The sequence below is a fragment of the Sinocyclocheilus rhinocerous genome, unplaced genomic scaffold, assembly GCF_001515625.1.
Source record: "Sinocyclocheilus rhinocerous isolate Xijiao unplaced genomic scaffold, SAMN03320098_v1.1 scaffold1635, whole genome shotgun sequence".
Taxonomy (NCBI): Eukaryota; Metazoa; Chordata; class Actinopteri; order Cypriniformes; family Cyprinidae; genus Sinocyclocheilus; species Sinocyclocheilus rhinocerous.
The window spans coordinates 384,546-397,324 of record NW_015627629.1 but is presented as its reverse complement, the minus strand read 5'-3'; the positions used below and the strand labels follow the sequence as shown (position 1 = coordinate 397,324).

Below are 12,779 nucleotides of genomic sequence, written 5' to 3'. Positions count from 1 at the left end.
AAAGTTACTCCTTCTTTCTTTGCGTGAACATTTGGGCGGCGTTATGCAAATCTTCCCACATAGTGACGTAGACATGTGGGGGCATGTTTAAACTAGGCGTTTTAGGTGGGTGTGGACGAGTCTTAACTTTTAAATAAAATATCTCTTTGGGTTTGAGACTTTAGTCTTTGCAACTTTGGGGATCTTATCTATTCACGAACAGCTTGTAACACTCCAAAGAGAAAGGAAAACTTAAAATCGCATCATATGACCCCTTTAGGTTGTAACACACGGGAATCAAACCCACAATCTCCAGGTCAAGTGCCTGTCTTGTTGCGCCACTGGGAAGATGGGTGTTCACACAGATACTGAAGTTCAGAAGTTCAATTCAAAATAATGAATTTGTAAGTTAAAGCACTGTGTGTCGCATTAATAGTTTCAGGTGAGATGATTCTTGGAAAGGAACAATGCCTGCAGCAGCAGCAACTTCTGCATCAGAGGTTTCAGTGCGAGAATGAACTCACAAAAAAAGTTTCTTGGCACGTTAATCAGTTTAGCATGCGAAGCTAACTTAACGCTAACATGGCTTATGGTTAGCTTGATAGCTTAAGAGCCACATTAGAAAGAATGGCAACCGGTTAGCATGCTAAGCAATTAGTCTACTTCGAAGAGGTATGACTTGGAACGATAGCAAATACTAAAAATCCGTTGAGTCATTTCTGTGCGGCTCAGTCCAAAGATCATCTGATCCGATTTTGGACAAAATTTGTAGGAGTAGCAGCAAAAAAACTGTTTTTCATTTACTTCAACATGGCGGACAAACAAAATGATGGAGAATGAGATATCGTCAGATTTGGCATAAGTCAAGGAATGTACTGAAACAGTGAAGCCAATATTTGGACAATGTTTTCAAAAGTTCTAAGCGTTTTTGCAAAAATCTCTATCTTTGGAACACTAGGTGGCGCTGTGTTCAAATTTCTCAGGGAACTCTGGGACATGCTGTAGATGATCTCTTCCAATTTTTGTGTCTATGTCAAATAGTTCCAAAGATATTGCACTTGGTAAAATCGAAATCCACAGATTTGGCATGACCCAAGGAATCCATAGACCCCAAGTTTCGTTTTGATTGATCAAAGTTTGGCCAAGATACAGCCACTAAACCAATTTTGGGTCAACATCAAGTTCACAACATAACTTCTGAACAAAGATGAATATCAAAATTCTGTTCAGTCATTTATGTGCGGCTCAGTCCAAAGATCATCTGAGCCAATTTTCACATTTTGGAGGAGTAGTGAAAAATGGAAAACTATACTTTTCAAAATGGCTGCTACTGTAATGGGTGGAGCCTTAATGTAAGCTATTGAATGTGTTCACCATGAAGAGAGTGATCAGATTCTAGAACAAAGGGTTCAAAAGTTATAACCATTTGAAAAGTGAATTTTTTTAACTGGTGGTGGCATTATAGAGTTGGTCCTAGAGACCCTAAAGTTGGTCAGTTCACTATTCATGATGACCATCGGTGCATCTGAAATCGAGTACTGTCTGAGTAGGTACTACTTTTGAATTCTAATTTACTTCACGGCCGTTAAAGTAAGTTCTATGTAGTATGAATATGGGTAGTATGAATGAAATTCGGATGTACTACATCCACCATGTTGTTACTGTCACATGACCTACCAGCGTCGGTTGCGTTGCTTCACTGCCATTCATAAATCCTCTCCCATGACCTCATGGGATAGTAAAGTGTCCATCGAATGCACACTTCAGAATCCGGGTGGAAGAAGTAGGTCATCCGGGTACTTTTCACCTATGTTTTTCAAATTCGGACATGCTACTCGCCTCACATACTGTTTTTCACCTACTATATAGTAGGGAAGTATGCGATTTCGGATGCAGCACATCACTACAAGTGTGCCAAATATGTTCCCTTCATAGGGCTGCCATAGACTCCCATTGGGGAGGAATAATAATAAAGAACACATACAAATGCAATAGGGGCTTGGCCCCTAATGAATTACAAAAGCACACAAAACAATTACTAAAAGTAAAATAAAAACATAAAAGCTAGTATTAATAAACAGTATAACAGTATATAAATAATACTAAAATAGCACTGCTTCACCAATGTTACTATTCTGGCCCAAAACTAAAAACGAGTAACTGTTGGTTATGTTATGATCAATAATGGCAATGGCAGAATCCGATATTAAATTATATTGGCAATTTTGGCTAAATAAACTTAAAATTAGCATATTAAAGTCAATTGTTTTAGATACTACAAGTGGGTTTTGGCATCACAACACTGTAATATATGAAAAATGGACATTACAAATGGTTTAATAACACTGGTAGATCTTTAGCAAATCTAAAAATGTAAAGTAAGCCTTCAATCACAATAAAGGTAATTTAAATGTAAAAATAGGAAAAATGTGCAAGCACAATTACGTATCCAATATGGGCCGATAAATTTGAGAAAAATCTAATATCACCCATATTATATAACTGCTATATTATAATCGTTACTTTAGACTGCTATTGTGGCAATGCAGCCTTTCTAATCTTAAAGCTTATAGTTAACACAGTAATTTAATTGCAGTCAACATTAAAGGTTACGGCAATAATAGCAAATTACAGCCAAAGCTTTACCACTTGGGATGCATTGCTACAAGACTCATTGAATGGGAGAACCAACGTTAAATATGCACTAGAGTTTCTGTGTGTGTTTATGCAGGACACCCGTATTCGTGTGGTAGGAAAGGACCACCAGCAGACTGGCACTAGACTCAACCTGATAAACCCGGGAAATGGAGACTCTGCCAGTCATGTGTTCATTACTGAAACCCCTGACGTCTTGCAGGAGTGGCTGGATGCCCTCTGGCAGCACATTTATGACCAGAGTAAGTTCACCTGATGTCTGTCAGAAATCAAAGCTAAATTATTTTATTACAATTTGTGTATGTTAACGACCAATATGGACTAATTCTACAGGTCAGTGGCAACATACATGTGACAAGATCATGGAAATAGAGGTTTTGTCACCACGGAAACCCCCGCTCTTTCTCATGAAGCAAGCTGACTCTGTTTATAATGATCTAAGTGAGTAATGAAGGATATATTTATCATTTATAATAGAAAATAAGAATGTACTGGGTTGATTTGACTGAATTGGGAGGACAAGTTATAGTCCAACTTCCTGTTATTTCTCTTAATTGCTTGTTTAAAAATGTATTCTTTTCAGGCATCGGGTCCCCTGGGAAATTTGAGAGCTTGACTGACATAATTCACAATAAGATTGAGGAAACTGATGGGCGCTTTCTTATTGGTCAGGAGGAGGACACAGAGCCTCCCTATTGGGCAGCACTGTTTGAAGGATCCCGGCCAGTGGTGGTACAAAAAACAGTTCTGTCACCAGGTAAAGAAAGCAATCAGTCAATTACAAGTCCCGTCATGGCCAGCAGAATCAAGAGGAGAGCACCTCCACCCCCTCCTGATAAATTACCATTTGTTCAACCTACCAGTGTATTATCCAATCAAGAGAAAGAGAACTGTAAGGGGGCAAGGCTTCGGACAGGGCGACCCTCGCTTGATGCTAAATTCTCTGCCATCATTCAGCAGTTGCAGAAGAGCCACACATCCACTCGCAAAAATACACCTCTTGGACAGATCGAGCACTGTCAGCACCCTTGCATCCCTCAGAAAACTCCACCCCCTCCTGATAAATTACCATTTGTTCAACCTACCAGTGTATTATCCAATCAAGAGAAAGAGAACTGTAAGGGGGCAAGGCTTCGGACAGGGCGACCCTCGCTTGATGCTAAATTCTCTGCCATCATTCAGCAGTTGCAGAAGAGCCACACATCCACTCGCAAAAATACACCTCTTGGACAGATCGAGCACTGTCAGCACCCTTGCATCCCTCAGAAAAGAGATGACGAGTCCAATATACCTGAAAAGCCTGGGAAAGAGTACAGTCAGGCCCCTCAGCCACCTGTGCCGGCCCCCAGAAACAAACTGAGGATGTCATTCAGAGACAAAATGAACCCAAAAGCCTGGTGAATTAATGAGGCGCGAGACATCTCTTTGATTAATGATCTGTTATGGAAAGATGAAACCTCCTTGGATTCATAAGGAGATAAACTCCCTCTTGTCCTTTCATTGATCCATATCAAGGGTCAAGAGAATGTGGATGAGAATGCTGGGAGTGAATGGGAGAGTATAAATGGCCTTCCTTGTTTGTTCTAGCTTGAACAAACACTTGAATTCAGACTAAATTTGCTATTTTTTTAAGTCTTACGATATTAATTGTTTTTAAAATAACAGTCCAGATGTTGATAGGTGGATAACCTTCAAGACTTGATGATGGCCCAATTCTTTTTAACTTTAGAATCTTGTTTTACTGTTATTCACTTGCATATCATGTCCAATCAAGAGAAAGAGAACTGTAAGGGGGCAAGGCTTCGGACAGGGCGACCCTCGCTCGATGCTAAATTCTCTGCCATCATTCAGCAGTTGCAGAAGAGCCACACATCCACTCGCAAAAATACACCTCTTGGACAGATCGAGCACTGTCAGCACCCTTGCATCCCTCAGAAAAGAGATGACGAGTCCAATATACCTGAAAAGCCTGGGAAAGAGTACAGTCAGGCCCCTCAGCCACCTGTGCCGGCCCCCAGAAACAAACTGAGGATGTCATTCAGAGACAAAATGAACCCAAAAGCCTGGTGAATTAATGAGGCGCGAGACATCTCTTTGATTAATGATCTGTTATGGAAAGATGAAACCTCCTTGGATTCATAAGGAGATAAACTCCCTCTTGTCCTTTCATTGATCCATATCAAGGGTCAAGAGAATGTGGATGAGAATGCTGGGAGTGAATGGGAGAGTATAAATGGCCTTCCTTGTTTGTTCTAGCTTGAACTAACAATTAATTGTTTTTAAAATAACAGTCCAGATGTTGATAGGTGGATAACCTTCAAGACTTGATGATGGCCCAATTCTTTTTAACTTTAGAATCTTGTTTTACTGTTATTCACTTGCATATCATGTCTTTTAAAACTAGTTGTCTGTAATCACTCATGATGTAACCACTACAACCAAGCACTTTTGGCCCACAGCCACTGCATCATTTTGGTCTAAGTTTATATTTTTCCTGTCATATCACAGAATAATGTCAAAATATAATTTTAGTTTTTTCCGTCTGTGGTATGAAAACCGGTGCATGCTTTGTAGTTTTTCTTAAAGTATCAGTAGGTGAAAAAAGATACATCAGGAACTGGATAACGGGTTTTATGTTTTTTAGACTGAATGATTTTATACAGTTAAACCTATAAACCGTTAACTAACATTTTATCTTTTTTTTTTATTTTTCATGTTAGACACTAAGGGTTTAATCTTCATATTGTTGTATTTGATCAAGTAGTTAAAATAGTTCAATTTTTATAGGGTCTGAGCACTATGAAACTGTACTTAGGGCACAGTGTGTATGAAAATGTATTGTAAGGTAAATGTGATTAGTTTAATATCGTTTCATTTATGTACACTTCTGAATGTTTAAGTAGCACACACAATGCGTTCCACTAAATGCTGTTGTAGATTATTTTCAAGATAATTCATGTTATGGTACTACTAGTGCAATACATGGTTTCGGTTGTTTGGAACTGTTCTATTTAAGTTGTTTTAGAGTAAATCACTCTTCATCAAACATTCTTTGGCCATTAATCTAGGAAAATATATTTGTGGAAATTTTGCTAAAATGAAATGGAACAACATTAAAAAGTTGTACTGAACTGGTTTATTCTGATATCCTTATTCAATACAGAGAATGACTTTTGTTACTGTAGTATTTCGATTAGAAATATTTTAGTATAGAAAAAAAAAACTCATGCAATCATTCTGTTTTATTTCCACAGCCAAAACACTGTTCTCTCAAGAGTAAATCTGCGTTTTATCCCAAATTCTTTGGTAACATCAGCCAGGCCTGTGCTGGGTGACCTAAAAAGCAACTTGGATAACATGCTTTATACCAAGTATTGTTAATATTTATTTTTTATATAATGCCTACACATATTTTCACAATATCAGTTTCTTATACTCTTTCAAGAAAAGTAATTTTGCATTTACAAGAGACATGTGCCTATCAGAAAACTCGCCTGTGGTTCTCACCAGCACCATTTGTTTTAGATGACTGCTGAAAGATCCTGTAAATCTGTTGTTCGAAATTGTGCTCCAACTCCTGCCAGTGCTGTTCCTCAAGAACCTGCTGCTTGTAACATTTAATGGAGAAAAATAACAATAATAAACATTTGTAGTGTTATTGTGTCAACATTTGTGACATCTGGACCAAGTTCTAGTCACTTCTCACCTTTTTGTTGAGAGTGGTCTTCATTGTGAGTGGAAGCACCTGCTCATTTTTCTTCATACTGTTTTTTTCTGTCTTTCCTGTTGTTTCTGCTCGAGGGTCTTCTGTAGGGCCAGCACTCTCTCATCTCTACTGACAGCCTCCCGCAGTTCACTTCTCATTCTTTTCTCTTCTTGACTGTGAAACAAAACAAATCAGTCAGCCCTTCCTTTCCACATATTTAACTCTGAGACCACAAGTGAAATTTGCATTTTTCTAATTTAACTCAATTTTTTTCATCGTTTAGCGGCATAATAATAGGTGACAAGTTAGATTGAAGAATTAACATGAAGTTCAGAATTTCTTTGTATTTGCATTGTCCCCATGACAGGACGACTCAAGCTGGCACAAACTCTGTATGTTCATGCAAAATCAGATCTTTAAAAGGGGCAAAGGACCCAATACAGAGCTTTGTAGCATACCATACTTTACCACTGTAAGATCAGATGTCTATCTCTTTACCCAAAGTAATAGTGATTTAAGAGGGAGGATTTGAGCCAGGCCAGTGCCTGTCCGTATATGCAATCACTTGTCTTGCGTCTTTTTCCCCCAGGTTTAAATAGAAAAAACAAACATTTTCCTTTTGAACCAACTTAATGTTGATGCAGGAACAGGTGTGATAGGACTGATATGTTACCTGCGCAAAGCAGCCTGTTCTGCCTGACTTCTTTGTAGAGCGATATTGTCCAGCTGTTCTAGCAGTAGCTGCTCTTTGAGCTGTTTCTCCTGAAAGATGCGCTGTCTTCTGTCCTCCAGCTCACACTGCTCTGACTCACTCAGGACTGCCAAACGCTCCCGCAGCTCCGCCAAAGACATCTCACACAGCAAATCATGACCCGCAGTCTAAATTTTTAAAGATCATGAAACGTAAGTTGTGTCCATTGCGTTGAAACCACTGACTTGTAGTGCATATAATTAAATTTTTTATAAATATAAGAAGATAATTAACTAACCTCAGTGTCATCCACAAACTTTTGTCTGACGAGAGGTACTGACTCAAAAGCATGAATCTGACAGATAAGCTCCATCTTCCTGCTTAGCTCGGCCTGGGCTTCCTCCAGAGCCTGACTGAGGAGTTCCCTGCTCTGCTCTGAGACTTCCTTAACTGCTCCGAAGAAATACAGTGTTTTTACTGTCATTTAATATTTTGTTAAAATGTTATGCTATATGAATCACACTTTTTGTACCTATCCGTTGTTTAATTTCTTGCAGCTTAGCTTTGGCCGCTTTGGAGTTCTTGTGACCATCGGCCACTTGTTGCACCAGCTCTCTCATTTCCTTCTCCTCCTTCAGACGTTTTTCTGCATACTTGCGCATGAGCTCTGCAGTCTGAACCAATCACACATTACATCATCATAAACTTAATACAGACTGAGTCAGGTATTGCTGTAAACACTGATGTTTGTTATGACATCACCTCCTCTTTAGTCTGCTGAGCTTTATGGTGGTTACGCTCCAAGACACGTTCTCGTGCAAGAACTGCCTCCTCATGGCTGATTCGTCCCTCCAGTCTTCGGCGCTCCAGCTCAGCTAGTTCCTCCTGCAGATCCTTCTCCTTCATCTCCTTCTGCCACTGCAGGAACGTAGATGGCTCGCTTGCACCCTGCGACAATCGCTCTAATCTGAACACCCAAATACATATACATTAGAACAAAGGATTTTGTTATTCACACAAGTGAATAATCATGGCATGAATGTTGTAGAAAACACCTCCATGACTTTTATGCTTGACCTTGAAGGGTTAGATCACCCAAAAATTTTATGATCTCACATTTATCTCATGATTTTCTAAGTCACCCTAGAAGAACCATAAATGTAGTTTACACCACTATAGAAATAATGTCATATTGCAGTATTGATGTCAGACCTAGTGTCCTAGTGTGATGTTTTCATGTTTCTTATTTAAATATATGTAAATGAGATTTGAGATTTTTTTCTGATTTCAGTTTGCTCCTCGCGAAATCTGATCTTTAAAAGGGCCTCATATTGAGCCTTGTGGCACACCTTAATTTACCACATAAGATTAGATTTATAAGATTAGATTTCTGTTCCCTTACCCAAACAGTTGTAGTGATCAGAGAGGATCAAAAGGAAGCTCCTTTTGTACAAATGAGCCAATGCCACACATTTATTTGATTAGTCACATAGAAATAGTGCAAAATCTCAAATATCAGTTATATGTCATATAGATAGTTTATGGTGCTTCTTGTCTTTTTTTATTTTTTATTAAACAACATCCATTGACAATCATTCTCATTAAATGGAAAAGAGCAGCATGAATGTCTCCTTTTGTATTTCGTTGAAATTGTAATTTTTTTGAAGAACTATTTCTTTAATGTGGTATTAGTTGCTTTTCAATGCTTTGGATTAATGATGAATAATTTGAGATAATTAGTCAAAATAATTTGGAGTTCATTTGAGTAATTGCACAGAGAAAAATAAAATCTGATTACCACTGAAGAGTGTGACTCTACCTTTGTAACTCTTCTTCCAGTTGACGATTATATAAAGCTCCCTCTCGCAGTATGGCTGTTGTGTTCAGTCTGACAGGTAAGCTGTTCATCTGTGCCGTTGTAAACAGATACATTCAAACACTTTTTAACAGTACAAAGATCCTCAATAGTAAAAAATAGGTTCAAAAGCACATGGTGCATGTGTCAAGAAACTTTTTTTTTTATCAATGCATGCTCTATCTAGTCCAAATTACCTTTTGGGTGGCAGGGCTTCCAGAAGTATAAAGCTTGTCAAATTGGAGTTCAGCATCACGGCTTTGAAGAATCTGGGATATCGTGTTCTGCTCATCAAAAAATATAAACATTTGTAGCTTTTGAATTCTGTGGTGCTGTGGCATTGAAGAAAAAACATCGCTCAGTTCAATTGTGCTGTAAGACACTAACTTGAGTTTTCTCAGACTTCTGCGGGTTTGCACATCTGAACTGCTGAGAGTTTGCTTCATTCAGGATTTGCTAATGGAGTAAGTAAAAAAACACCATGAGGTAAAGTCTGAACAGAAATTAATGTAATAATTACGACAAAATTAAAAGCAGTTTGCTTCCCAGTATCTCTCTGTTTGGGCTTACTAAAGCTTTCTGTCGATTACTCTGCTTCATCTCATCCAGAATTTCTGGTTCCTTTGGAGTTCTGTGAGTGGTGGCTGGTACCTGAGGAAGGAGGCAAGCAAATGCCACAATTAACATAATTTTCCCATCGAAAGTGAAAAATGTCATAACACAGTGGGTTCTCTGCCTTTTTGACTCAAAGGCCCCCGTTATCCAAAGCGATATTTGAAAGCCACTCCTCATATTTCTGCTGTAATTATGACAAACTGCTTGTTTTAATGTTTTAATTAATAGAACTGAGAGTATTAATATATTACATTTATTAACCATTATTATTTTGTGATTCTAGAAGTTTCATAAAGCATATGTTTCTTCGATAAAATCAATAGTTATTGACTTTTAGTTGTTGGTTATTGATTTAGCAGTTTATGCATTTTTAGCATTTTATTAGATTTAAATTATTTTAATATATTTGATCCTGTTCCCCCCCCCTGGAAATGTCCTGAGTCGCCAGCCTCCTGGTTAAGAACCACTGTTATAATGTACTGGTCTAATATCTGAATCTTTTGACCTTTTCCCAAACAACCAATAATGCAATAATAAAATGTTGATTGGATGAAATGAGTTAGGTGTTTTTTCAATAGATTTAAAAAAAAAAAAAGACTGACTCATAAAACACATATTTCATTATTTCAAGTATTTATTTTAATACTTGCCGGCTTGAGCTTGTCCTTCTGTGGAATAACTTCAGGAGCAGGGAGTGGTCGAGTTTTGGGCTGGGTCAGATCAAATTCCCTGGGCTTAGTGTTTTTCCTGGGAGACTGTTTGGGCAGGTTTCCTCTGCTAATTTTTTTGGCAAGCTGATCCAACAGCACCTCAATTTCATTGCACCATCTGATAGGAAGAATAAAGAATAAATAACAGAAATAAAAAGTGCAAAAACTTGTGTAGAGCAGAATCTATTAGTTACATGTTCTGGCATCAGGAAACACTGAGCCACACCTTTTTCAAGCCGCCAGCTAGAATTCATACTCTCATTAATAATTGAATGATTACTAAAAACATCCACCTAATTAATATACCTATTTCAATTGATGACATACAGACACTTATAAATAATTCAGGATATGTATTTATTTTTTGATAGTGTGATTTAATGCAACACCAGCCTTTAAGGTAACATCGGCTGAAGGTATCAAGTGCACATATGCATCACACAGTCAAATAACTTGATATTCAGCACTAATAAACACTCTTTCTTCTTTATTATTAGCATTTTACCTCAGCAATGGGGTAATCCAGTTATTATCTACAACGGCAGCATCATAGATGTGACTCCATTCTCTCTGGATGTGTGTTGTGAGGTTGCTGATGTTAAAGAAAAAACTCAGGAACTGAGGTATCGGACAGAAAACAAAGAATGGGTAAATGTATAATATAATGTTGAAATATTAGTACTTTATACTCAGTTGTTATTCAGGTTGACTGTAAATTACATTTTCATTCTATTTTTCTAGATTTATAAACTGGTCCATAAAATAGTGCACATAAAGGATTTATGTGTATAGTACACAGTACAGTGTTTTGCTTACTTTGTGCATTTTTGAGATGTCTAGAGACTTGATAATTCTACTGAAATGCTCCACGCCAAGATCATCAAGACAGAACATGGCGAGATAACAGACAACTGAGAAAACCAAACACAAGACAAAATTAGATCTGTTACCTTTCTGAATGTCTGAATCTAAATTAACTTCATAGCAAAAAGAAACAGTAGTTGGGTTATAGCAATATTACCATCAGTAGTTTAAGACTAAAAAAAATATTATTCGTAATACATTAACAAAATTAATTTACCAATGAACAGGTTTCGATCCACTCTGAATAATTTTTTTCCATGGTGATTGTAAAAGATGCTGACCACAACATCCAAAAGCTTTTTGTGCATGTTACATCCATACAAAGCATCAATAATAAACTTCTGGTCAGCAGAGGAGAGATTCTAAAAGACAGAAGACATGGGACTATGATTATTATGTGTCATATAGTGAAGATCTGTGTAATTAAAAAAGTAATTAATTACTAGCTACTAAATACATCTTCATGTACTAACTACTAACTATTGCTGTTCTAACTACTCTCTCTAAATATTGCATTACGCATTACTAATTACTTTCTAAATCCCATATAAACCACAACGAGTTGAACAATACAAGGATAGACATGAAACTGCTCTTTTAACTCTTTCAAATAAATAATAAAAATAAAATTGCATAAAAAGACAAAAGTTCAAAACAGTTACTAAAAGGTAGACTGGTCTAATGTGAATTCAAAAAGTAAGACTGATTACCCCTTGCTAACTGTTAGTTGGTCAAACAAGTTTGTAAGACACAACATAGTGTCTATGTTTATGCAACTGGCCCCAGTTCCATAGTCTGCAACATCAGAAGTAACTGTAATTAAATTAAATTAAATTAAGAAAAAATGAAAAGTTGCTATTTTCTAGGCCGATATAGCTAGGAACTATCCACTCATTCCTGCGTAATAATCCAGGAACTTTGCTGCTGCACCCATGGTACGGCAGCAAAGTTCCTTGATTATTACCAGGAATGAGAGTATAGTTCCTAGCCATTTCGGCCTAGAAAATAACAACTTTTCATTTTCCGTCGGTCTTAGTACACGATGTAACTACAGAAGAGTCAAGTTTTAAATAGGAAAAATATAGAAACTCTGGACATTTTTGAGCGAGGTGCTAACGGTCTAATCAGATTCAATGATCTATGCTAAGCTGCAGCTAAAAGTGCTGCCGCCAGACCCGATCGGCTGAATGGATTCGAAAACGCTAAAACTCAACTGTTAAATTCTAGGGGAGTTGGAAAATGAGCCTATTTTCAAAAATAGTGGTGTGTTCCTTTAAAAAAGTGTCTTATTTTTGGTATTGACTAGGGCAAAAAAAAAAAAAAAAGGCAGTAATTAATAACTTAGTAATGCATTACACCCAACACTAGATAAGATACTCATGATTTTAAACATGTGGGCATATGTATATGGAGGAGAATAGGCCTGTGTAAGAAAAGAATACCTTAAGATCCTTGGCAGTATCCTCTGTAAAACTGTCAATGCATTGTTTGTCCTCTTGAAAGTCGTCCAGGAGCCTTGTGACCTCGTTGACAAGTTCTTTGTAGTTCATTTCTCAGCCAAATTAAATATACTTTCGGATCAATAGATAGCAGTCCGATAATGTGGATAATTTCTACTTAGCTTAGCTGATTCAGAGCATTTTAATAAAATTGGTCAGAGTGTTAATTTTTTTTGATAATGTCCTATGAAAAACAGCCATCCGG

General features: G+C 37.4%; 2 protein-coding genes across 5 annotated transcripts in view; one reads left to right on the top strand and one right to left on the bottom strand.

Moving 5' to 3' along the window:
- LOC107732046 (rhotekin-2-like) overlaps nt 1–5,765 on the top strand; it is a 13,221-nt gene extending 7,456 nt beyond the window's left edge. Inside the window, exons 10-14 of one of the 4 annotated variants that reach the window (XR_001638828.1) lie at nt 2,711–2,876; nt 2,968–3,075; nt 3,218–3,473; nt 3,699–4,314; nt 4,941–5,765. Coding sequence is in view for 3 of the 4 variants with exons in the window: in XM_016543284.1 (XP_016398770.1) it covers nt 2,711–2,876; nt 2,968–3,075; nt 3,218–3,660; nt 4,555–4,704 (867 nt within the window). In the remaining variant the exon portion in view is untranslated. Of the gene's footprint in view, nt 1–2,710; nt 2,877–2,967; nt 3,076–3,217; nt 3,661–3,698; nt 4,392–4,554 lie in introns of those variants that run through there. The other 3 variants (XM_016543284.1, XM_016543292.1, XM_016543303.1) reach the window with 3 other exon arrangements.
- Nucleotides 5,766–5,857: 92 nt separating this feature from the next.
- Nucleotides 5,858–12,625, bottom strand: LOC107732020 (cilia- and flagella-associated protein 99-like). The gene is given in 16 exon segments (XM_016543251.1): nt 5,858–6,238; nt 6,341–6,417; nt 6,420–6,514; nt 7,014–7,219; nt 7,330–7,481; nt 7,564–7,705; nt 7,794–7,998; nt 8,851–8,939; nt 9,084–9,170; nt 9,274–9,342; nt 9,457–9,537; nt 10,152–10,329; nt 10,717–10,829; nt 11,028–11,122; nt 11,293–11,437; nt 12,518–12,625. Coding segments are annotated over 16 exon segments (1,965 nt in total). The 3' UTR covers nt 5,858–6,115.
- Between the last annotated feature and the right edge of the window lie 154 nt (nt 12,626–12,779).